Source organism: Oncorhynchus keta, chromosome 2, assembly GCF_023373465.1.
Source record: "Oncorhynchus keta strain PuntledgeMale-10-30-2019 chromosome 2, Oket_V2, whole genome shotgun sequence".
In the NCBI taxonomy this organism is placed as follows: Eukaryota; Metazoa; Chordata; class Actinopteri; order Salmoniformes; family Salmonidae; genus Oncorhynchus; species Oncorhynchus keta.
This window is the reverse complement of record NC_068422.1, coordinates 65,642,383-65,668,162: the sequence shown is the minus strand read 5'-3', so window position 1 is coordinate 65,668,162 and position 25,780 is coordinate 65,642,383. Positions and strand designations below refer to the sequence as shown.

The 25,780-nt window shown below is 43.0% G+C and overlaps 1 protein-coding gene across 3 annotated transcripts; it reads left to right on the top strand.

The window, feature by feature from the left end:
* The first annotated feature begins 1,012 nt into the window (after positions 1-1,012).
* LOC118358921 (sorbitol dehydrogenase-like) lies at positions 1,013-25,178 on the top strand. 3 transcript variants are annotated; one of them, XM_052480704.1, is made up of 9 exons: positions 1,013-1,033; positions 18,196-18,229; positions 18,341-18,505; positions 18,656-18,815; positions 18,940-19,058; positions 19,832-19,897; positions 20,097-20,275; positions 22,342-22,463; positions 24,465-25,178. In XM_052480704.1, the coding sequence occupies exons 3-9, from the start codon at positions 18,355-18,357 to the stop codon at positions 24,628-24,630; spliced, it is 963 nt and encodes a 320-aa protein (XP_052336664.1). In that variant the 5' UTR covers positions 1,013-1,033; positions 18,196-18,229; positions 18,341-18,354; the 3' UTR covers positions 24,631-25,178. The 3 variants fall into 3 exon arrangements, with proteins under 3 accessions (XP_052336664.1, XP_035592838.1, XP_035592828.1); XM_035736945.2 differs by lacking the exon at positions 1,013-1,033 and adding an exon at positions 17,387-17,507; XM_035736935.2 differs by lacking the exon at positions 1,013-1,033 and adding an exon at positions 17,695-17,878.
* The last annotated feature ends 602 nt before the right edge of the window (positions 25,179-25,780 follow it).

Sequence of the window (25,780 nt, the reverse complement as noted above, 5' to 3'; positions counted from 1 at the left end):
ATCTGCTTCTTCACAAACCAATTCCGAGTATCACTACCCAGCATTTTGAGGTTGGATAAAAATAAGTTTTCTTTAACAAAAGTCAATTGGATGGTAGCACATATTCTACAAATGTGGAGGTTGCCATGCCAAATAGTTCCATAATGCGGACTATGTTTCCACCAGACATAATACGTCTGGACAGGAAGGTCGACAGTCTGGGCATGGACAAAAAATTAGCTTGGTGCTTATGTTGTTAAGAGGATTATCATACTCAGTTTAGACCTTCACAAACTGCTCACCAAGAAAATACAGCACTCAGACCAATTTACTATTCGGCTTTGTTATAACAGACCTAGTAGCCTAATCATGACACTTGTCTATTTAAAATCCATCTATAGTCTCTATAAAATCAGGCTGGGCACTGCATATTTGTTTATTGGAAATTAGAAGAGGGGGGATTTCGGCAAGACTAATTTCTTGCTTCCCAAATAGAGCTCCGAAATTCATGATAACAAAAGGGGTAAGTAAAAGACAGGTCGGGGACAGGCGAGAGTTTATAAACCAGGTTTGAGTCCAAACAGTACAAAGAGATAGGCAGGCTCGAGGTCAGAACTGGCAGGCGGATATGGCGTCAGAACAGGCAAGGGTCAAAACCAGGAGGGCTAGGAAAAAAAGAGACTTGGACAAATTGGAGCTAGGAAAGCCGCTGGTTGACTTGGCTAAAAAAGACGAACTGGCACAGACAGACAGGAAACACAGGGATAAATACCTGGAGTGGGTGGAGACAATTACAAAGACAGGTGAAACAGATCAGGGTGTGACACTTTTGGGAGCAGGAGGATAATGCAAAGGCTGTTGATACAGAGGTAAAATATGCTCTTCTTCATCTTAGTTTCAATTTAGTGAAAGTGATAATTTGTTCACTTTAAGCACAATTCATTTGTGTATGTATTGTATTTCTATTGTAAGGATTCAGATGACAGACTGGCATTGGGCAATAGGCAGAAGGAAGAGGACTGCAGTGGAGTGATCACATGGACATCAGTAGTTGGTATGTACTGCATCTTGTATGGGTCAACTGATCAGCTACTAATTTTGAGGGGTTCAGAACAATTACGTATATATTCACTGAGTATACCAAACAAATACCCCCCCAGAACACACATCGCAGCATGGATTCTACAAGGTCTACAATGTGTTTCACAGGGATGTTGGCCCATGTTGACTCCAATGCTTCCCACAGTTGTGTCAAGTTGGCTGGATGTCCCTTAGGTGGTGGACCATTATTGATACACACAGGAAGCTGTTGAGTTTGAAAAACCCAGCAGCATTGCAGCTCTTCACACAAACCCTATTCAAAGGCGCTTAAATCTTTTGTTTTGCCAGTTCACCTTCTGAGTGGCACACATACACAATCCAGGTCTCAATTGTCTCAAGGCTTAACAATCCTTCTTTGCCCCTTCATCTACACTGATTGAAGTGGAATTAACAAGTGACATCAATAAGGGATCATAAACTGTGTTCGATTACTCATACTAACCCCACTAACCGTAAAATTTGTGACGTGAATTTAGTATAGAGTATGCTTATTGGTCATAGTATGGATATAGTCAGTATGCCAAAAGTTCCCGGATGTCGTACTATTTCCGTACTTTAGGGCCCATAATGCAATTCCTCAGGAAATGGGCGTGGCTTCACGTCGTTACCAGATTTGAAGAAAATGGTGGAAAATATGCAGTCGAAGTACAACGAGAGCGGATACAAATTCATTGCTTTAACTAATCATGACAAATGTTAAGAAAATGTTGAGCAATTGTAATAAATTAATGACTTTTCAAATAAGTTACCTTACAAGTTAGATTGGCTGACAATTTTTTTTTAGCTACGCTGTTCTTACGAACCACATAGCATATCATTATCGCAGTATATACTGGTATGTTGTTAGCTAGCTACCTAACGTTAGTTGGCTACTTATACATCAAACTTGCGAGTATATTAACTATAGGCTATCTAACTAACTACCCAACGTTTATTGACTTGATTATTCCTGTCATTCTTAGCTTAGCTAAATGGTATAGTCGTGCATTCTCAATGGACATTCGGATGCTTTCGTAAATTTACTCGCCCTAGCTTTCGTAAATCTACTCCGATAGCCAAAAAATCAGTAATTCATTTATGAGCGCTCAATACCTGTTAGAATATGGCCGGTGTCAGTAAACGTCGGGACAAAAGCATAATTCAATTGTTGCCAGAAGCACAGTTAGTCACAAATGCTCTGTATAACATGAAAACTGCCTAACCAGCTCAGCTAGGGCGAGTAAAATGGTCAGAGTGGTCTCATTTGTGTCTGGAAGTAGCTAGCAAGCTAGCCAACTTTAGCTTGGGTGCTTGACTGCCATTGTAAGGTCAGAACGCTCAAATCAACCCTACTCCTCGGTCCGAGCGTCCAGTGTGCGCACCCCGAGAGCAAAACGCTCTGAATTTACAAACGGACAATTTAACACTCCAGATTGAATTTAAGAACACACCCGATGTCGCAAAATGTCTAACTAGTAATTTGTTAAGCATCAACTTCCGGTAGACATGCTAAGAGCTAGTACGCTCAACTGAAACCATACTGTTCGTTTACAGTATATTAAAATGAACTAATAATATATATTATGTAGTATATACTCATTAAGTATGTAGTATACAGTATGTTAGTTTGGGTATTCGAACACAGCTATAACGTTCACCTGGATTCACCTATGTAATGGAAAGAGCAGGAGTCCCCAATGTTTTGTAAACTCAGTATATAAATAATTGGTCCAGAACAGAGCATGCAGGGTTTTTTTTATTACATTTCTACCACTAGGGGTCATATGTTCCTATGCAATGGTTACAACTAATTCAGCAAAATCTACTCACACTAAACAACATACTATTTTTATGAAATAGCCATGAGGTACCCTTTCTGCATACTCCACAAAGAGAGGGTGCTCTGTGTTGTGAAGAACAACATCACCCAGTTAATAACATGGTTACAGGTATAACAAATACTTATCACCCAGCATTTTTACAACTATCCTTATGTGCTTTCCATATGAATGTATTATCAATTATAGAAATACACCCTTTCTAGAATAATGGAAACATTTATAATGCAACCATGTTTATTCTATTTGAAGAATATGTCCGTATTGATGAATTGAGGACTTACTCAGGAGGACTTCAAGACTTCCTACCAGGCCATTGTAGTTCTTCAGTCTCTAAAAAAGGTGCTCCACAGTAGATATTGCTTAATGTCATATTACAAGGATACAGATCACAGCGATAATTAAAAGTAACACTTTTTATTGGAGAAGAACAAATACAGTATGGAACGTTAAACGGAAGATTTAACAGGATCTCTAGACAGTGTTGTCCCTCTTTCACTATTCACCATCGTTTGCTGTTGAATATATATATTTTTTAATTATTGATTTAAAGAGTTTACTTACAAATATTTTTATTTACACAGACATGATGAGATATACAGTGTGTTATGAATCAGAAATATCTGTCACGGTTTCATTCACCTTTCCCAGCAAAATGAAGTCCAACCCCTGCATGGAGCATAGAAAAACTAAACTAAATGGTTACCAATACATACATATAGCAACCTGAACCAGACTGGTTTGCAGTCAGTACTTAATCAACACATTAAAGAAGAGGGGCGTTCCTCTTACCAAACCACATGACATTTGTTTTGGAGGTGTTCAGAACAGGGCAGAGAGCTTGTTGGACACTAAGAAAGCTTTGTTGTAGAGCGTTTAACACAAAATCCGGGGAGGGCCAGCTGAGTATAAAACTATATAATCTGCACATAAATGGATGAGAGAGCTTCCTACTGCCTGAGCTTGTTGTTGATGTAAATTGAGAAGAGCGTGAGGGGCCTAGGATCGAGCCTTGTGGTACTCCCTTGATGACAGGCAGTGGCTGAGACAGAAGATGTTCTGACTTTATACACTGCACTCTTTGAGAGAGGTAGTTAGTAAATCAGGCCAAAGACCCCTCAGAGACACCAATACTCCTTAGCCGGCCCACAAGAATGGAATGGTGTACCGTATCAAAAGCTTTGGCCAAGTCAATAAAAATAGCAGCATAACATTGATTAGAATCAATGGCAATGGTGACATCATTGAGGACCAATGATGTGGTTTGTGTCTGAGTGGGTTTTCTCTGAGGTCAACCGGTTCTAAATGCAGAATCTTCACAAAAATAGAGAGGAAGTCATATTTCTATCGACAAGATGTTAATGCAGGGCACTTGTACAACTTTTCCCGTAAGTGGTGCTCTGTAGGCTGGCCTGTGGATAATATGGAAAATTGAGGTAACATCTTCAATTAAAGTTATTTTACAGTCTTGCTTACCTAGTTTGGACAAAAGAGAAGACAGTTGTCATTCAAAGACAGTTTTTTTCTTTTTTCTTTTGGCTGGTGTTGTTAAACTAGACATCGGTGACTAATGTTTCACTTTTCCAAATGTTTGCAAACACATTCAACAACCATATCGTCGATGTTCATTATTTCTTAGCGTTATTTGTAGCTAAGTCTTTTTTTTTACATCTGAAAAAAATAAGCAAAATACTGTACAGAGCAGACGGACAGACAGTTGAGTCAAAGGTGCTTCACATTTATACATCTGGTCTGTCTCATTGTTTTATCTGTGGTTGAGTCTTAGTCAGAACTTCTTCTTCTTGTAGGTTTAACTGAGTTTGGCATCCAATTTGTTGCATTACCACCACCTACTAGACTAGAGTATAACTACCTTATTGTTACGACTTCCGCCGAAGTTGGTCCCTCTCCTTGTTCGGGCGGCGTTCGGCGGTCGACGTCACCGGTCTTCTAGCCATCGCCGCTCCACCTTTCATTTTCCATTTGTTTTGTCTTGTTTTCCCACACACCTGGTTCACATTCCCTCATCAGACTAAATGTATATTACCCTCTGTTTCCCCCATGTCTGTGTGTGGAATTGTTCTTTGTGTAGGGTGCTACACTACAGGCTTGCTTGCGCTAGGTTTGTTTTAAACCAATGTTTGTTTGTTTTGTTTAATCCGGTTCATGTTACTGTGCTTGTTCTTTGTGTTGCCTCGCTTGTGCCTTTGAGCCAGGGTGTATATTAAAGTTCTCCTGTTATCACCCATCTCTGTTCTCCTGCGCCTGACTTCCCGACAACCAGTCACTCACCCCGTTACAGAATTCCACACCTATCAATGGAGTCAGAAGGAGCGGGTGACCCCGTTGTGGGGGCTTCACCATCTCAGCGCTGTTATGGACCGCGTCATCCAGACTATGGACCGCTGGGAGAGACAGGGAGTCCCTCCAGCGCCCACCCTTAGGACAACAGGGGTCTCCACTACCCGCCTCCCCTGCACCCGGTCCCAGTGAGATTCATCTCGCCCTTCCCAGGGTGTTGGATGGGACGCCGGCACACTGCCAGGGGTTCCTGCGGCAGCTGGACTTGTATCTGGGGACCGTCCACCCGGCTCCTTCTGGACGTGAGAGGGTGTCCGCCCTAGTCTCGTGCCTCTCGGGGAAAGCCCTGGGTTAGAAGGAGATGCTGCGTTGGACCAATTAGAGGAGTTCACCTGCCACTTCCGGGCAGTCTTCAACCGCCCGCCCGAGGGTAGAGCGGCGGGTGAACGTCTCTTCCATTCGCCCTGGACTTCCGGACCGTGGCCACCGGAGCGGGATGGAACGACAGGGCCCTGATCAACCACTATCACTGCAGCTTGTGCGAGGATGCCCCTGCAGGGACACCACCCTCACCTTTGACCAGCTGGTGGACCTGTCCATCCGGCTGGATAACCTGCTGGTCACCCGCGGACGTTCAGATTCAGCTCTGTCAGTTCCATCTCCCAGCACCACAGAGCATTCTCCCATAGTTTAGGGATCCCCATTGTTCCAGTGGTTAGGCCCTTTCCAGTTCACGCGTTGGACAGTCGACCATTAGGGTCTGGCTTTATCAGGGAAGCCACCACTCCTTTGGTCATTGTGACGCAGGGGGATCACAGGGAGAGAATCAGTCTCTTCCTCATTGACTTTCCTGCGTTTCCCGTGGTGCTAGGCCTTCCCTGGTTAGCCTGTCACGACCCCACTGTTTCATGGGAACGGAGGGCTCTCACGGCGTGGTCGCGAGAGTGCTCGGGGAGGTGTTTGGGGGTTGCCATTGGTGCTACTATGGTGGAAAGTTCAGACCAGGTCTCCACCATGTGCATTCCCCCCGAATATTCTGTTTTGGCTCTCACCTTCTCCAAGAAGAAGGCGACTCAATTACCAACCCATCGTCGGGGAGATTGTGCGATAAACCTTCAGGTAGGTGCCGCACTTCCCAGGAGTCACGTGTATCCCCTGTCACAGGCGGAGACGGCGGCTATGGAGACATATGTCTCCGAATCTCTGCGTCAGGGGTACATTCGGTCCTCCACTTCAGCCGCCTCCTCGAGTCTCTTTTTTTGTGAAGAAGAAGGAGGGAGGTCTGCGCCCGTGTATTGAGTGTAGTTACCCGCTACCTCTCATAGCCACAGCGAATTAGTCAATGCACGGGGCGCGCTTCTTCACTAAACTAGATCTCAGGAGTGCTTACAACCTGGTGCGTATCCGGGAGGGAGATGAGTGGAAGACAGCGTTCAGTACCCCCTCAGGGCATTATGAGTACCTTGTCATGCCCTACGGGTTGATGAATGCTCCGTCAGTCTTCCAAGCTTTTGTGGATGAGATTTTCGGTGACCTGCACGGACAGGGTGTAGTGGTGTATATCAATGTCCATATATCGATGTCCTTGGTGTGTAGGGTGCTTGGTCAACTGTTGGAGCATGACCAGTATGTAAAGGCTGATAAATGCCTGTTCTCCCAGCAGTCCGTCTCAATCCTAGGATACCGCATTTCCACCTCAGGGCTGGAGATGGAGAGTGACCGCATTTCAGCCATGTGTAATTGGCTGACTCCCACCACGGTAAAGGAGGTGCAGCGGTTCTTAAGGTTTGCCCATTACTACTGGAGGTTTATCCGGGGTTTTGGTCAGGTGGCGGCTCCCATTACCTCACTGCTGAAGGGGGGCCCAGTGCGCTTGCAGTGGTCAGCTGAGGCGGACAGGGCTTTTAGTCACCTGAGGGCTCTGTTTACCTTGGCTCCCGTGTTGGCCCATCCGGATCCCTCTTTGGTGTTCATAGTGGAGGTGGACGCGTCCGAGGCTGGGATAGGAGCAGTGCTCTCTCAGCGCTCGGGTACGCCACCGAAGCTCCACCCCTGTGCCTTTTTCTCAAAGAAGCTCAGCTCGGCGGAGCGAAACTATGATGTGGGGAACCGGAACCGTCGTCAAGGCCTTGAAGGCGTGGAGACATTGGCTTGAGGGGGCTAAACACCTTCTTCTCATCTGGACGGACCACTGCAATCTGGAGTACATCCGGGCGGCGAGGAGACTGAACCCTCGCCATGCAAGGTGGGCCATGTTTTTCACCCGTTTTGTGTTTACCCTTTCCTACAGGCCAGGCTTTCAGAACGTTAAAGCAGACCCATTGTCCCGGCTGTTTGACACAGAGGAGCGGCCCATGGATCCCACTCCCATACTCATCGCCTCTTGCCTGATGGCGCCGATAGTGTGGGGGCTGGACGCAGACATTGAGCAGGTGCTACGTGCAGAGCCCGCTCCCCTCCAGTGTCCAGCTGGGCGTCTGTACGTTCCGTCTGCTGAACGCAACCGGCTGATCTATTGGGCCCACACGTCACCCTCCTCTGGTCATCCTGGGATCGGTCGGATGGTGCGCTGTCTTAGTGGGAAGTACTGGTGGTCCACTTTGGCTAAGGATGTGAGGGTTTATGTTTCCTCCTGCTTGGTGTGCTCTCAGTGTAAGGCACCTGCCCAGAGGTAAGTTACAATCCTTACCCGTTCCACAACGGCTGTGGTCGCACCTGTCAGTTGATTTCCTGACTGATCTTCCTCCTTTATAGGGTAGCGTCTGGAGGGCGTTCATGGAACGTCTGGGGGTCTCGGTCAGCCTTACCTCAGGTTTTCACCACGAGAGTAAAGGGCAGGTGGAAAGAGTTAACCAGGATGTGGGTAGGTTTCTGAGGTCTTAGTGCCAGGACCGGCCGGGGGAGTGGTCGGCATTCATGCCCTGGGCAGAGATGGCCCAGAACTCGCTCCGCCACTCCTCTACTAATCTCTCTCCCTTCCAGTATGTACTGGGGTATCAGCCGGTTCTGGCTCCTTGGCATCAGAGTCAGACCGAGGCTCCTGCAGTGGACGACTGGCGAGCGGAGGAAACATGGGATGCCGCCCATGTCCACCTTCAGCGTGCCGTGCTGAGCTAAAAAGTTGGCACAGACCGTCACCGTAGTGAGGCCCCGGTGTTCGCACCGGGGGACCGGGTCAGGCTCTCGACCCGAAACCTGCCCCTCCGCCTGCCCTGTTGGAAGCTGGGTCTGCGGTTTGTTGGGCCATTTAAAGTCCTGAGGAGAGTGAAGGAGGTTTGTTACAGCTTTCCCCAGATTACCGCATTAACCCCTCGTTCCATGTGTCTCTCCTCAGGCTGGTGGTGGCTGGTCCACTCCAGGAGACTGAGGTGCAGGGGATTCCTCCCCTCTGGACATCGAGGGACATCTCGACATCCGTTCGTTCCATACTGGATTCGAGACATCGTATGAGGGGCCTTCAGTACCTCGTGGACTGGGACGGGTATGGTCCAGAGGAGAGATGCTGGGTTCGAGGACATGTGGAGGACGTGTTGGATCCTTCAGTGCTGCGAGATTTCCACTGTCTCCATCCGGAGCACCCTGCGCCTCGCCCCCCGGTTCGTCCCAGAGGTTGGTGGCAACGCTCAGCTGGAGCCGCGCGTCAGGGGGGGGTAGTAATGTCAGGACTTCTACCAAAGTCGGCCCCTCTCCTTTGTTCGGGCAGTGTTCGGCGGTCGATGTCACCAACCTTCTAGCCATCGCTAATCCATTTTTCATTTTCCATTGGTTTTGTCTTGTCTTCCTTCACACCTGGTTCCAATACCATCAATTACATGTTGTGTATTTAACCCTATGTTTCCCCTCATGTCCTTGTATGTTATGTGCGAGTTATGTTTTAGTGTGCATTCTCCGTGTGCATAGGCTGAGTCAGTATATATATTTACTGTTTTACCTTTCCCTAAAACACATGCTGCAGTAAGAGCCATTAGTTCTGCCAACTGAGCTGAACAGGTTGTGGACAGTATTTCGTTTTTTCCTCTATAAAATACTTTCCCTGTTTTCTTACTACTGCATATCCTGCATGGTTACCAGTATAGTCTTTATAACAGGACCCATCTACAAAGTATTATTCTAAATAAGTTCCTTCTCTGTCCAGAAAAGGCATAGACTCAAGATCTGGTCTTAGGTTGGTAAATGTTAGAGATACTGCTACACAATCATGAGTAGTTCCTTCTTTCAGCTGAATTTACTGTATTACATCGTTTCATAGAAACATCTGTATAATTTAGCAGGGTCATGTATTCTAAAGTTCTTGCATTGGTTAATATAAATGTTCCCTGTTCAATCAACTCTACTATTTTATGGTGTGTGAGGAGTGTTACTGGATATCCCATAGTTATGGTTGAAGCTTTGTCATACGCGTACTGCAAAGCTGCCACTGCCTGATAACAAAGAGGATAACCCTGGGCAACAGAGTCCAGTTTAGTACTGTAGTAAGCAATGGGTTGCTTCCGCCTTCCACTACATGTATTCTGCATAAGTACCGCTGCTGCATAACCATCGCACCTGTTTGCTACATATAACAAAAATGGCATTGTGTAGTCTGGAGCCGCTAAGGCTGGTAGCTGTCTGTATTTCCTTTTTTAATGTTTCAAATGCAACCAGAGCATCATTGTTCCAGTTTAGTTTAGCCCTGAGATTAAGCTGACCTGCTTCTTTCATGATTTCTCTCAAGGGGGCAGTCTTCACTACATACTCTCCTATCCAGTCTGAGCTAAATCCAGTCATTCCTAAAAAGGTCATCATTTGAGCTAATGTTTGTGGCAAGGGTGCTTTACTGATTCCTTCCAGCTGTCCTGGTGCTGTTGCCTTGGTTCCATGAGCAATGGTTCTTCCTAGGTTGTTCCTCTTTTGTTTTAGAGACTTTATGTCCTCCCTCTGCCAATCTCTTTAGCAATTTCATGGAGTCTGTGTAACACTGTTCTGGAGAGGGAGAACAGATTAGTAAGTCATCCACGTATTGAATCAACGTTCCACCATGAGGAGAGTGAGGAGAGTACTTAAATCCCTGTGGAATCTGAGTATAAGTAAATTGTTGTTCTCTGTACGTAAACGCAAACAAATGTCTGCACTCTTCCGCCAGGGGCACACTAAAAAATGCTCCACATAGATCAATCACTGTAAAGTACTTGGCATCTTGGGGGGACATTGGTCAGCAATGTGTGAGGGTTAGGAACTTCTGCATCCCAGTCTAATGCTATGTTATTAATTGCCCTTAAATCAGGTACCAGTATCCATTTTTTACCATCTGCTTTAAGAACTGGTAATAAAGGTGTATTTCAGCAACTTTGTGTCTCTATTAAAACCCCTGCTTTGATTAGTCCCTCAATTGTCATGCTTACCTCTTCCTCAGCTTCAGGCTTCATATAACATTGAATTTTCCAAGGGGGTTTTAGCATCCGGGTTTTACTTTGATGCATACAGGATTTGCTGATTTAACCAATCCTACGTCTGTGTCATGTTGCGACCATACCCCTTCAGGTAAAACATTTTTCCATTTCCTGTCTCAGTTCACTTATTGATTAAATATTATCTCCTAATTGTATTTGTTGATTAGCTGTAACCTCGAATACCCTTGGATCCCCATTCATTACTGTTGTGGTCAGTATTTTGAGAAAGGCTTTATCTTCAGAGTGGAAAATCAATGGATTGTCTGTTTTATTCCATTTACAATTCTTGGCTTTCTTTACCATGGGTCCCAATTATTTTGCTTTGAACCCTTTCTTTACCAACAATGTAATGTGAGGGGCAGAATCAGAGACATTATACCATTCCTCTACAAAGATAGATCCAACCCTATCCATTACATCCACTGCTGCTCTCTGTTTCCCTATAATTATACACATAATTGGTACTGATTTTCCATTTGCATTCATTATCCAAAGCTGTTCTAACAAATGGTCTTGGTAAGGATCATACTGCATCGTGCAGTGATACTTGGAATTTGCTCTACCTTTCTTCAGGTATCTTGGCCTGAATAAACCTTCCCTATTTCTCTATGGTTTTATTTACTTCTGACTCAATGTCCCCTAACCAATACACATTTGCTGTCTCTCCTGTCATTACTATTTGTAGATTTACTCCTGTTCTATCAATAATTACCCCTTCAGGTGAGCACTTAATTTGTATTCTCATTTTAGAGCATCCCTACCCAATTAATTGGAGTTTGTTCTGACACTAGTATAGGGAGTGTTGCTGATCTACCATCAGCCATTAGATGTACAGGAGCTGTCATTGGAATTAGCTGCGTTTGTCCCGAGAATCCTATAGTTTTGGCATATTTTCCAGACATGGGGAGATGAGGCATAATTTGGATTTATACATGTGTAAGTGGCTCCAGAACCGATCATCATAGGTGGGCCTCTGTTCTCTATTTGAAACTGCAGCATAGGTTATTGATCAGCTCTTGTGGTTATTGGAAACTGACCCTCCCCTGTAGGATTCTCTGGGCATCCCTAGTATCCCTGATTAGGCCCCGCCCATGGTTTCATAGGGTCCTGTGGTTGTCTCTGATTATTTTGCCAGCCTCCTTCTTGGTTCCATTTAAATTGATACCCATTTCTTTGTGGTTCATTTTGGTTCCTGTTTCCTTGTATCTTCCAAGGATTTGTAGGGCAGTTTATTTTTAAGTGTTTTAGCTGGTGACATCCCCAACGGGGCCTAGGTGGCCCATGTGGGCTCCTAAATCCTTTTCTATGATTGTTCTGTGGATGTCTATGTTGCCCATTGTCATTATTACATTGTTGGGGATGTTGTGCATACACATTTACTACTGGTGGTGTGGGTTGCACTTGGGCCTGCTGGACGGGAGGCAGTTGCGGCCCTCCTGGGGAGACTGTAGCCATAGTCCCTACTTCCGGCACAGGTGTTGTATCTGGATTTTCTTTTTTCCTTTGTAGGTCAATTCTTCCAGCTGAAGCGGAGTTATTTTTATCTGAACGTTTTTTTCTAATACTGTGAGTTTCTGTTCATGCTTTTTGTGTTTTCCCACTGCATGGATGACAAGGTCACAAAATTCTTTGTGTGATATGGTGGCCTGATATGGTTCCCAATCAGAGGCAACTGTTTATCGTTGTCTCTGATTGGGGATCATATTTAGGTAGCCATTTCCCTTTGGTGTTTGTGGGATCTTGTCTATGTGTAGTTGCCTGTCAGCACTTGTTTGTATAGCCTCATGGTTCCGTTTGATACTTTGTTCAGTGTTCATTCTTTAAATAAGAAGGTACAAATACCACGCTGCGCCTTGGTCTCCTTCATACGATGAATGTGACATTTTGAAGTCAGTCCCACTACATCCTCCAGCTTGCTTCTCACTGACAGGGGCATGGCTTCTATTACTGAGTTTCGGAACAGAGTTGTCATCAGTAGGTCTCCCTCTGGATCCCGTTCTGTTTCCTGCCTTGTTTCAGCTGTCCGTGTAAATACACAGCCGGATTCTCTGTCACCCCCATTGGCTCTCCTTTTAGTGACTTTGTGTCCATCCGTGCAGAGTACTCATCTCTTAGGGCTCTCCAGACTCCTGGACGGTATGTATCAAAGTCCACTCCATCCCTCATTGGATCCCCTATTGCCATTCTCAGGCCACATCCAGTACATCCTCCATTTCTGCCACTCCTACTACTCTCGCCAACAGTGCCTTCAGATCCCCCACAGCCAGTAGTTTCCCCATGGTTTACTCTTCAAACATTCTGATCCATTTTCCAGCGCCGTCAGGAAGGTCAGGTATATGGGTAACCAACCATTCCAGGTCCTGTGACCCCCATGGAACGTAATGCCCTTGGGTCACTTTAATCAAAATCTGTTATTGTGTACCATATCTTTCAGGTTCTTTCATCTTCCTCTCACTACTTATTTTCTCTCTTTCATAATCATAGACCATGTTCTTAAAACTGGCCATATCTTCTTCACTTTCCCGCTCTTGTATACTACATGCCTGTTCTCTCCGTTTCTTTTCCTTTGCTCTCTCCCTCTGTTCACTTAAGCGTTTTTCTATCTTTCTTATTTCTCCATCCACCCTCCTGCTTCTTGCTTCTATTTCAGTTACTATGTCTTCATCCAGTGAATCTTCATCCTTTTGAACCTTCATTTTTGCTCAGGCCTTTCTTAATCCTTCATAACAATTAAACTTTTCTGGGTTCCTTCCTGTGCCTTGCTCAATCTCCCCTATCCTTTCCAAATTCTTTCTTCTCTCTAAAGGAAGTGTAGAGGAAACAACCCCCTCGTCCTCTAATTCCACTTCCCCTTTTATTTCCACGATTCCAGACACCAGCAGGAATTGTCCATTGGCGAATGGTGGAGGTTCTGTAAACCATTCCACCTTCTTCCTGTCTGACTTTTCATTGTCTTTCTCTAACATTCTTCTTGCTGTCTTTATACTTTTTAACAATACCGCTCCGTATACTTTGAACATTTTCATCAACTCGCTTTCTCTAGCTCTTTTATTTTTCCATTTCTTTCCTGTGCCATTTGCTTCATGGTTTTTATTAGAGTTTCCATTTCCTCACACACTGAGACATCAAATGTTCCCTCTTTCGGCCATTTAGTACCCATTTTCCTGGTGCTTTTTTTCCCATTTCATAGACATTTCTTTTAGTTATTTTTTGCATAGGGGATGACTAACGCTCAAAATGTCTACTACCCTTTTACACATTATGCGGCCTGCATCGTTTTGGTCTTCCTAACGTCAGTCTCAGTTTTATTCCTTTTTCTGTGTTAATCTACCAAGTACTAGTATTTTCTTTAATATTAGTCTATAGGCCGTTTTGTATTTTTATAATTGCTGCTCTTTTAAGTAATTTTCCTTATTTATTCTAATGCTATGGATATTCTTGTTTCTGGGTTTATTCCTTTAGCTTTGTGTGATATACGTATTTATTCTTTACTTCCTATTTTCATGTTTTGTGCTATTGCCTTATTAAACCACTTTATCTTGTTCCTATATTACTCCCTATAGATCCAGGGCTAAAAATTTTAACGATCTGTTCAAACACACATTTTTTTGACCCTATTCTCTCCTATTTATATCCATGTTAGTTTTCTCTCTCTGATTATTGTACTCTAACTATTGATAATTACTCCTGTTTCTTGTTTTTTTATAACTGTTCTCTTTTTCAGTAAATTCTTATTTCAAATGTTCCAATTTCTATAGACTGAATATTCATCCACTTTGCAGTACAGAATTTAATGGTCTCACGGGCCACTCGCTAATATCGTCTCGACATTTATTACGAAGTTACTATATTGTTCATGTATTTGCCTTCATATTAGGACATGCAACCTGTAGAGTCACAGAAATAGTTTCATACCATAGGACCATAGGACCATAGCAACGCACTTTACAGGAATAACCAATCCGTGTCCTCCTGCTGACTCCTCTGAAAGGGCCACCCCTGTTCTGGTAAAAACCCAAGAGGTGTAACCAGGTCTAATGGTGTCTAATGACCCAGAGCACAACTAGTGCACTAGTTTTGGTGGCTCATTCTGAAATAAATAATTGCCACATATGTAACTGAAAAATTCACAATAACCCTCGGTGCATAACTCGGTCTCTGATAACACCTCTGATACTTCACCCTCATTTACTTCCATTTCTCCTCCTGTCTTCAGCTCCCACTGCTTACACTTTCAAACCGTCTCCCTTTTTTCCCACAATTTTTATCCGACTCAAGCTCACCCTCTTCTTCCCTGTCTCTTCGAACCTCTTCTCCCTCTCTTTTCCGCTCCATTCCTCCTCCGTTTTCCAAGTATATGTCTCCTGATAAAACTGCACTACTCCTGGCAACCATCTTATTCTTGCTTTCTCTAGGGAATCAATTTCCACCACCTCGCCGCGTCCTCAGCTGTCAGCTAGTTGCGTCCAATTCAGAAATGTTTCAAACCTCCGGTCTTAGCCCCGGACGAGGTGGGGGGCTTTGTGTGTGTTTTTCACCACTTATTCAGACCACTGATTCCGACGTGTTTAAAATTTGTCTCCATAATGTTACCCCCATCAGACTGAAGATTGCGGCGAGTGCAGACGAGATTTCAGCTTGCTCCAAGTAACTTTTATCCCTCTCAAGCTTACTTAAATGTAACAGAACTTGGCTTATAGTAAACACAATAGAGAACAACGCTGAAACTTTGAGAAATGGAAGAAAAAAATGTGCGAAAGAGCAAAGGGAGGAGAAGGCAATTGGACATTTGGTTGATTCTGAAAATCCAGTCAAAGTCCAGCACCCAAAAAGACACAGAAAGAATTGTCTTTGCGCGAACTACAGGTGAACATAATTGATGCCGTCTCTGCAAAGATAAATGAAAGAGTCGATGGTCTGGAGAAAATGATACGCGAAAACACATCAAAAATCGTTGACCTTGAGACCTTTGAATCATGCATACAACAGTATCGAAGAGCTTAAACTTGCAAACACGGCTACTTCTGAGAAATGCACTGCACAGGAGAAGACCATTGCTGACATGCAAGAGCGCTTATCGGAAGCAGAGTGATACCGGGGAAGTTGGGGGCTACGGCTTTATGGTGTCCCAGAGGACCAGGATGAGAATGTGATGCCCTTAGTAAGAGACATCTGTAAACATGTGGCACCGGACTTCCCCGATGGTTATATGGATAAGGCTGTGGATGTCGCTCATCGTGTTGGGAAGAAGCAAGATGCCATCGTCAGCCGCAAGATCAGCCGCACGATCATCATCCAGTTTGCTTTTCGCACAGCGAGAGATGCAGTTTGGAAGAAAGCAAAGGAAAGCACCTTTCTGAAAGCGAGAATTTAGATTCGGTGAGGACCTGACTGCAGCAGACAAGGCATCAAAGGCAAAATGGTGGCCTCTTGTACAACAGGCCCGAAATCAAGGAAAGGGTGGATACTACAGGGTAATCAGAGCCTTTTTTCGCCAACGGAAAATAAATACGACCGAGGTGATTTGTTCTGTCGGTATGTTTGGGAAATATTAGGAACTGCTGAAATTTTAAATCCGCTCAACCTGTATTACATATGGAAAACAGCTTGCTTTAAGAAGGAGATGTGTAGTAGCTGAACTCTCGAAGACAATTGCGGATATCACGGAGACTGAGCATCTTGATCTTAATGAGAACGCTAAATTGAACGATTTACAGAATCACTAGATACATTGTATGAGGAAAAGGCTAGAGGAGCTTTCATAAGATCCATAAAACAATGGCTTGAAAAAGGCAAAAAGAACAGACACTTTTTTTTTTTTTGAAAAGCAGAGAGGGGAACTCAACACACTTCAGAAACTTCAGATTAATGGGGTTACCACTGAGGATAGAGAGTTGTTATCAGACTTTACCACTAAGTTTTATGAGAATCTTTACTCCTTGATAACCATTTGAGTGATTTAAGGATCTCCTTGATTCTATAGAGAATGTTAATTTGGTTAGTGAAGAATTCAATTGGTCTTGTTGTCAAGATTTATCCATTATGGATATCCAGCAATGTTCATCAATCAGATCATTGAAGCAAGACTTGAACCTTTTTTCAAAGATTAAGGCTATAATTTTGTAGTCGTTATTTAGGAGAGTGTTTGGACGCCAATTATCAATATTTAAGAGATCCTTGTGTGGTTCAGGTATAAGAGTAATGACCCCTTGCTTCAGAGAGGCAGGTAGTTCTTCCTTCTTTATAGCCTCCTTAAAGGTTAAGTAAAAATGGTGCTATTTCTTCAGAGAAGGTTTTGTAAAATTCAGAGGTTAATCTATCACAACCTGGAGATTTGTTATTTTTTAACTGAGCAAAGCCTCAAACTGCATACAGCCATGAAAAGTTTGACATATTATTTTACTACACTGATTCCACAATTGTCATAAATCTCTTTATTGTATTAGGAACATTTGTCATACACAAATCAAAATTTATGAAGAAAAATACCCTCTTAATTTTTATCAGAACTATTTAGAGTCATTAAAACGCATACAAAACGTAAAAAACAATGTATTCGCTACATGTCTATTTGAATTGATATAATGTGGATTAGTTTTTTTTTCTTTTTTTTTTTTCTAATTTCTTTGTGGAATCCCGCTGGCTGTTATGTTTATGTTTTGCATGTTACTGTAAAAAAAAACATGGTAAAAAAGTAAAAAAAACATTTCTATATATGCATATATATCCATATATACGTATCTCCATAGAAACATTTCCTGTGCGTCTTCAACCTCATTCCCGCCCCCGGAAACAAGACCTGTGATTTATTCATTTGCTTCTCACTGCAATCACGTGACTAACCACAACGCTCTGGGTTAGCTCAAATGCGACGCAGCAGGTGAGACAGGAGCAACATAAAAATTGTAGCATTCATTTCAGAGCCTTACAACATTAACGTATAAATCATTCAAGTAACTCATATTAGATTAATACAAATAGCAATACACTTTTCGTATAATTTTAAGAATAGCTCAATTCGACCCTCTCTTTGCTAAAATGGAATGTTCTCTCTCACGATACTCAAATCACATGTTTTGTTTTGTCGACTGCCCACCAAGCAGCAGGAAGGTGAACTTTGAGTCCTGCACAGACCTAACAAGAATTTTACAAGGTTTTTTATTTTATTCACACTAGTTGTCTTTGAGTAAATACAACATGGACAAAGATAACCTATCCGTGGTGTTGCATTCCCAGGGCGACCTCAGACTGGTAATAAAGTAGTCTCTAAACGTTGTCATGTTGATATAAGCAGATCGAGATTTAATGAAAACTGCAACTTTCGGTCAATATCACAAAGTTGATAACCAACGTTAGCTCATTTGCTCATGGCATAGCTTCGTCCCGGAACTAGCCATTTAAATGACCATATACAATATGAATAATTTTGACTTACTTTTTAACATTAAAAGTCAAATGTTTTAATATAAATTGTAATTTAAATTGCTGGTTGCGGGACGCGAATGGAGAATTAATTAAGATTGATTACCCGAATGGTCAGACTAATTGTGACGATTGATTTCTTACAGGAACAACGACCCATCCCTGAACCAGGTCCAAATGGTATAAGAAACAATGCAGACAGCTTGTACAGTATATATTTCAGAATTAGATTTTTAATTGTGTACAGTTTGTGTATCCTGTGGCACAATTGCTTGTCTTTCCTTTATTCAGAGGTGTTGCTTCAGATGCATTCAGTTGGGATCTGTGGGTCCGATGTGCACTTCTGGCAAAATGGACGCATAGGTGACTATGTGGTAAAAAAGCCCATGGTGCTGGGACATGAGGCCTCTGGTCGGGTGGTGAAGGTGGGCTCAGCAGTGAAGAACCTCAAAGAAGGTAAGAACTGTGCAAGCATGTGAGAAGGAAGTACTCATTTGATTCAATGTTTTGCTTTTAATGCAGGTTAATGTTCAACAGTTATAAAAACTGAACAGATAATGCAACTTTGGATTGTCTGTCAATTATTCATATGTGTTGGATAATTAGGTGATAGAGTCGCTGTAGAGCCAGGTGTCCCTCGCGAGATAGATGAGTTCTTCAAATCAGGAAAATACAATCTTTCCCCCACTATCTTCTTCTGTGCCACACCCCCTGATGATGGGAATTTGTGCAGATTTTACAAACACAGCGCCAACTTCTGTTACAAGTGAGTTCATTATTTCTACTTTATCTACAAGGACAGATAACTGTCAACATACTGTAATGTAGAACATTTGGGGTAACATGACAAACCTACATTGCTTAAATTCTCTGTTTCTGTGTATGAACAGGCTGCCTGACAATGTGACATATGAGGAGGGAGCCCTGATTGAGCCCCTGTCTGTGGCTATTCATGCCTGCCGCAGAGCTGGAGTGACCCTGGGCAGCAGTGTACTGATCTGTGGGGCAGGTAGGTAAAGCTCGGCTGTCATTCATTGTTACTGTTATTTACTGTTACTGCAGCTTGGATCCATGAAGTGTGACACAATTTTGCAGTTGCAGCTATTCAGGTTTTATGTCCAGTCATTCAACTACTACAAGACATGATGAAATGAAATACAAATCGATGTAACTTTGCCAAACATACAGCCAATAAGAAGTATGGCGCTTATTACATTCCATTAACATGCACATGCAAGTTCGGAAATGAAAGAATGTGGTTTAGTTACAGAAGTGAGAATCATGCTGACACAGCATAACAACAGTGGGGAAACCCAGTCAACTTAAACACCCATAGTAACAGATATTGAACAAATCCACTCTTCTGGTAAGCGAGCGTGCTTTATAAACAACTAACACATATAAATAAAGATCAGCTCTTGCTTTTTAGTTCAATGTATTTCCCTGTATTTTCGATATAGACCTGGCGATAGACTAGTGCCCTGTCCAGGGAGTGTACTTTCACATCAAGGTGCCTCAAGCTACTGAATCAGTTGATAGGCTCCTGCCCTATGGGCCCTTCTGGCTCAGACAAGGCTTATGTACTATTTCCTATACCGACCCCTCATGTCATCACTTCTAGCCCTCATGCACACAGTTGACCAGCTAAGTTGAAAAATATCCTGTATGGTTACTAGCACAGCCTCATATCCCCATCGAGTGCATCGGCGTGGAGAGCAGTGTCCAAACTTCCAATTAACATGTGCACATTCAAACTAAGCATTTCTCTTTTCCCTATCACAGGACCGATTGGGTTGGTCTGTCTGCTGGTGGCCAAGGCTATGGGTGCCTCACAGGTGGTCATAACTGGTAAGGCACAGGGTGAAACACTACACTCTTTATGGGATCTGTTTTGGTTCTCTCAAATCTAAATAGTCTACCGAGGACTTCCTTCTTTTGAAAGGGCTTAGAAGTGAAAAGGTTTTTGTGTGGGTACATGAGTAATACTGTGTGCTTGCCCAGTATAGTAGGGACTGCCACAGTATTATTTTTGTCTTTCCTGTTTCAGACCTGTCAGCAGATCGCCTGGTCATGGCCAAGGAGCTGGGATCAGACTTCCCTCTGACTGTGAAGAGAGAGGATGGGCCTGAGGAGCTGGCTAAGAGAGTTGAAGGACTGCTGGGAGCACAGCCTCATATCACCATTGAGTGCACCGGTGTGGAGAGCAGTGTCCAGACTGCCATTTATGTAAGTACATTTACATTACATTTAAGTCATTTAGCAGACGCTCTTATCCAGAGCGACTTACAAATTGGTGCATTCACCTTATGACATCCAGTGGAACAGCCACTTTACAATAGTGCATCTAAATCTTTTAAGGGGGGTGAGAAGGATTACTTTATCCTATCCTAGGTATTCCTTAAAGAGGTGGGGTTTCAGGTGTCTCCGGAAGGTGGTGATTGACTCCGCTGTCCTGGCGTCGTGAGGGAGTGTGTTCCACCATTGGGGAGCCAGAGCAGCGAACAGTTTTGACTGGGCTGAGCGGGAACTGTACTTCCTCAGTGGTAGGGAGGCGAGCAGGCCAGAGGTGGATGAACGCAGTGCCCTTGTTTGGGTGTAGGGCCTGATCAGAGCCTGGAGGTACTGAGGTGCCGTTCCCCTCACAGCTCCGTAGGCAAGCACCATGGTCTTGTAGCGGATGCGAGCTTCAACTGGAAGCCAGTGGAGAGAGCGGAGGAGCGGGGTGACGTGAGAGAATTTGGGAAGGTTGAACACCAGACGGGCTGCGGCGTTCTGGATGAGTTGTAGGGGTTTAATGGCACAGGCAGGGAGCCCAGCCAACAGCGAGTTGCAGTAATCCAGACGGGGAGATGACAAGTGCCTGGATTAGGACCTGCGCCGCTTCCTGTGTGAGGCAGGGTCAGTACTCTGCGGATGTTGTAGAGCATGAACCTACAGGAACGGGCCACCGCCTTGATGTTAGTTGAGAACGACAGGGTGTTGTCCAGGATCACGCCAAGGTTCTTAGCGCTCTGGGAGGAGGACACAATGGAGTTGTCAACCGTGATGGCGAGATCATGGAACGGGCAGTCCTTCCCGGGAGGAAGAGCAGCTCCGTCTTGCCGAGGTTCAGCTTGAGGTGGTGATCCGTCATCCACACTGATATGTCTGCCAGACATGCAGAGATGCGATTCGCCACCTGGTCATCAGAAGGGGGAAAGGAGAAGATTAATTGTGTGTCTCTGCATAGCAATGATAGGAGAGACCATGTGAGGTTATGACAGAGCCAAGTGACTTGGTGTATAGCGAGAATAGGAGAGGGCCTAGAACAGAGCCCTGGGGGACACCAGTGGTGAGAGCGCGTGGTGAGGAGACAGATTCTCGCCACGCCACCTGGTAGGAGCGACCTGTCAGGTAGGACGCAATCCAGCGTGGGCACGCGCCGGAGATGCCCAACTTCGGAGAGGGTGGAGAGGAGGATCTGATGGTTCACAGTATCGAAGGCAGCCGATAGGTCTAGAAGGATAAGAGCAGAGGAGAGAGAGTTAGCAGAGAGAGTAAGTACAGCTACAAGAGTGATATTAGAGCCCATGGAAATACTGTACTGTGAAATGTTGCAGTTTTCTCTTACAAAAAAACCAAACTATTTCAACCAAGACAAAGAACTGATGTTGGTAGAAGATGGAGGGAATGTTGGCGCACAACTAAAGAAATTACAGTTAACGAAAATGTACGCTTAATCCAGTATGAACTAATCTATAGAATTGATTATACAAGAGACAAAATTCACATTCTACAGCACAGCAACGGAGTCATGTCTTAAGTGTAAAACTAATAATGACTCAATAATAATGATTCATGCTTTCTGGGAATGCTATAAAGTCCAAAGGTTATGGGTGGAGACAGTTGGCTGTCAGAAGTATTAGAATGTAAACATACTTTTAATCCGTCTGTCTGCATAGTTCAAGACATTGCATATGGGGGAGTGGTGAGAAACGCATTAAGAAGGAAAGAAATTCCATAAATGAACTTTTAACAAAGAACAGCTGTTAATTGAAATGCATTCCAGGTGACTACCTCATGAAGCTGGTAGAGTGCCAAGAGTGCAAAGCTGTCATCAAGGCTGGCTACTTTGAAGAATATCAAATATAATATATATTTTGATTTAACACTTTTTTGCTATGTACATGATTCCATATGTGCCATTTCATAGTGTTGATGTCTTCACTAGTATTCTACAATGTAGAACATAGTAAAAATAAAGAACCTTGAATGGTGTGTCCAAACTTTTGACTGGTACTACTTGCTGCCAGGCTACACGTCCTGGAGGAGTGGTGGTTCTAGTGGGGTTGGGTGCAGCGATGACCACTGTCCCACTGCTTAATGCTGCTCTCAGAGAGGTGGACATCAGAGGGGTCTTCCGCTACTGCAACACGTAAGTGAACCTCCTTCTCTCAGGTTAACTAGGTACAGAAAATAAGTTGTCTTTTACACTGCCATTCATCTCACAAAACCGAGCCCTGAACAATTTGACTTGTTTCATAATCAACAGGTGTAGACTTTTATTTAACCCTTATTTAACTAGGCAAGTCAGTTAAGAACAAATTCTTATTTACAATGACTGTCTAGGATCAGTGGGTTAACTGCCTTGTTCAGGGGCAGAAGGACAGATGTTTACCCTGTCAGCTTGGGGATTCGATCTAGCAACCTTTCGGTTACTGGCCCAATAATCTAACCACTAGGCCCCCAGACTAACCGGCATACATCTTAATCAGGTTACCTGTTGCCCAAACAGCAATTTTCACTCTTGAAATGTGATATTTGGAGACGTTACTGTATGAAACTAAGTATATGATTTGACAAAACGTTATGCTCACAGCAGCTTTCTCTTTCATCATGTGATTTCAAGTTGCTTTTGAAATATTTTTTACAAGATGACTCAAAACTGTTAAATACATACTTTGAATCTTATAAACCAGAAAGTATTGAAATATTGTAGTTGTTTTTTGTCTCGTCCTCTAGTCAGTACCTAGCTTCTGCCACCAGGAGGAGGTAGAGACTAATTCACCCACTGTATTTCAAGTCCAGTGTGTTGCACATACTGTAATAGAGACAATCAATCTTCTGGTCATTCAATAAATATTTAAAAATGTAAATGGTTTATGTGAAACTGTTGACTGATAAAACCTAATGACACAATTCATAGTAAAACAAATATCTTCCAATTTATTTGAGATTTTATTATCTTGACATAATGATTTGATACTATCATGAGGCATGCACACAGATAAATGTAAAATGTTCAAATGTCATTTTTAGTACAATGCATGTTAAAAGCATTACTCAGTCTTAAGGCTTCCTCAGTCACAGTGGGATTCATTGTTCATCTTTCTCTCAAGGCTGAAGCCCGACACAGCAGAATGAGGGATATTTGCAGTGACTAACCATGACGCTTATGAGCACAATCCTAGACAAAGTTATCTTTATGTACAGACATTCTAATACTGCGTATGGCAATGGACACAGTTCTTACAACACAATACATTCACAATCGACTCAACTGAGTTTCTGTTGGGGTGAAACACATAAGATGAACATAGCACACATAGAAACTACCCTTTCAAGTTTCATACATTGCTTATAGTTTTGAATGAACTGTTATTAAAATGTGAGAGAGACAGTGCTGTCCAAAACATTGTGTTGACATATGGAAGTTAAAAACATACTTGCACACTAGTCAGTAACATTTACCTCCATGATGAGATTTTAATTTCTGCAAAATGATAAAGTTCAAATCTGAAGGGATGTGGCGTTTTGAAACATACAACCTCTCCTGCTAGCATTGGCTTGATATACATATATAAAAAATAATATTACCCTATTAACTCCCAAATACCCTTTCATTGTCCATCTAAACTATATTGACAACAGGATTTCAATCGTCCTTTAGCGGTCAAGGGCTTTCTTCCCTGCTATCAAACCAGCAGGAAAAATCAATATATATTTACAAAGCAACCATGAGCCTTCCCCATTACTTCAGACACATTAGCAAAATATGTATTTACACGAAAAATAAAAACAACAAAAACTAAATGAAGCAATATGCAGTTACAATATTACATTGATATGAATCTAAAAAATACTTTGATGCATTCCATGTAGTCTCACTGAACTGACATCCAAAAAACATCAACAGGCCAGATAAATACAACAGAGCCCCGAAGCCAGCGCAGGAAGTCTTCAAATCAAATTGGACTTGTCACATGTTTCGCAATCAACAGGTGTAGACTAACAGTGAAATGCTTACTTATAGGCCCTTCCCAACAATGGGAGTTCTTCAGGAATATGGTCCCTGATGTTCCAACAATTACAGCAAGTTGTGTTTATTGGTTGTCTTATAACTCAACTGTTAATGTGTTTTGTCTTCTTATTCTAGCTGGCCAATAGCTATAGCGATGCTGGCCTCTAAGAAGGTGAACGTGGCGCCCCTGGTGACCCACCGGTTCCCCCTAGAGCAGGCTGTGCAGGCCTTCGAGACCACACGCCAGGGACAAGGGGTCAAGATCATGCTCAAGTGTGACAAGACTGACCAGAACCCCTGAGAGGACTGGGAACACCAGGACCAATAAGAGTCAGTGTAGACAACCACAGTGTTCTAAATCTAACAGTTGATTATTCTGTTATTTGTCTATGTTGCCCCATTTTATTGTATACTTTCAATGTTTGATTTTATTCAGGCATACATCTTAATCGGGTTACCTGTTGCCCAAACAGCAATTTACACTCTTGAAATGTGATATTTGGAGACGTTACTGTATGAAACTAAGTATATGATTTGACAAACGTGCTCACAGCAGCTTTCTTTCATCATGTGATTTCAAGTTGCATTTGAGTGGGATTGCTTGATTACCATATTTGTATAAGATAACACAAAACTGTTAAATACATCCTTTGAATCTTATAAACCAGAAAGTATTGAAATATTTTAGCTGTTCTTTTTTTGTCTTGTCCTCTAGTCAGTACCTAGCTTCTGCCACCAGGAGGAGGTAGAGACTAATTCACCCACTGTATTTCAAGTCCAGTGTGTTGCACATACTGTAATAGAGACAATCAATCTCCTGGTCATTCAATAAATATTTAAAAATGTAAATGGTTTATGTGAAACCGTTGACTGATAAAATCTAATGACAATTCACAGTAAAACATACCTTCCAATGAGGCAGCCAAACAGAAATTGGAGTTTATTTGAGATTTTATTATTATCTTGACATAATGATTTGATACTATCATGAGGCATGCACACAGATAAATGTAAAATGTTCAAATGTCATTTTTAGTACAATGCATGTTAAAAGCATTACTCAGTTGTAAGGCTTCCTCAGTCACAGTGGGATTCATTGTTCATCTTTCTCTCAAGGCTGAAGCCCGACACAGCAGAATGAGGGATATTTGCAGTGACTAACCATGATGCTTATGAGCACAATCCTAGACAAAGTTATCTTTATGTACAGACATTCTAATACTGCTTATGGCAATGGACACAGTTCTTACAACACAATACATTCACAATCGACTCAACTGAGTTTCTGTTGGGGTGAAACACATAAGATGAACATAGCACACATAGAAACTACCCTTTCAAGTTTCATACATTGCTTATAGTTTTGAATGAACTGTTATTAAAATGTGAGAGACAGTGCTGTCCAAAACATTGTGTTGACATATGGAAGTTAAAAACATACTTGCACACTA

Bases quoted from the DNA above. Each gene is read 5' to 3' on its own strand.
- LOC118358921 (XM_035736935.2), top strand. From the start codon at position 17,825: ATGGACAAAGATAACCTATCCGTGGTGTTGCATTCCCAGGGCGACCTC. The intron at 18,230-18,340 runs GTATAAGAAACA...TCCTTTATTCAG, and splicing joins CCCTGAACCAGGTCCAAATG to AGGTGTTGCTTCAGATGCAT. The intron at 18,506-18,655 runs GTAAGAACTGTG...TTGGATAATTAG, and splicing joins AGTGAAGAACCTCAAAGAAG to GTGATAGAGTCGCTGTAGAG.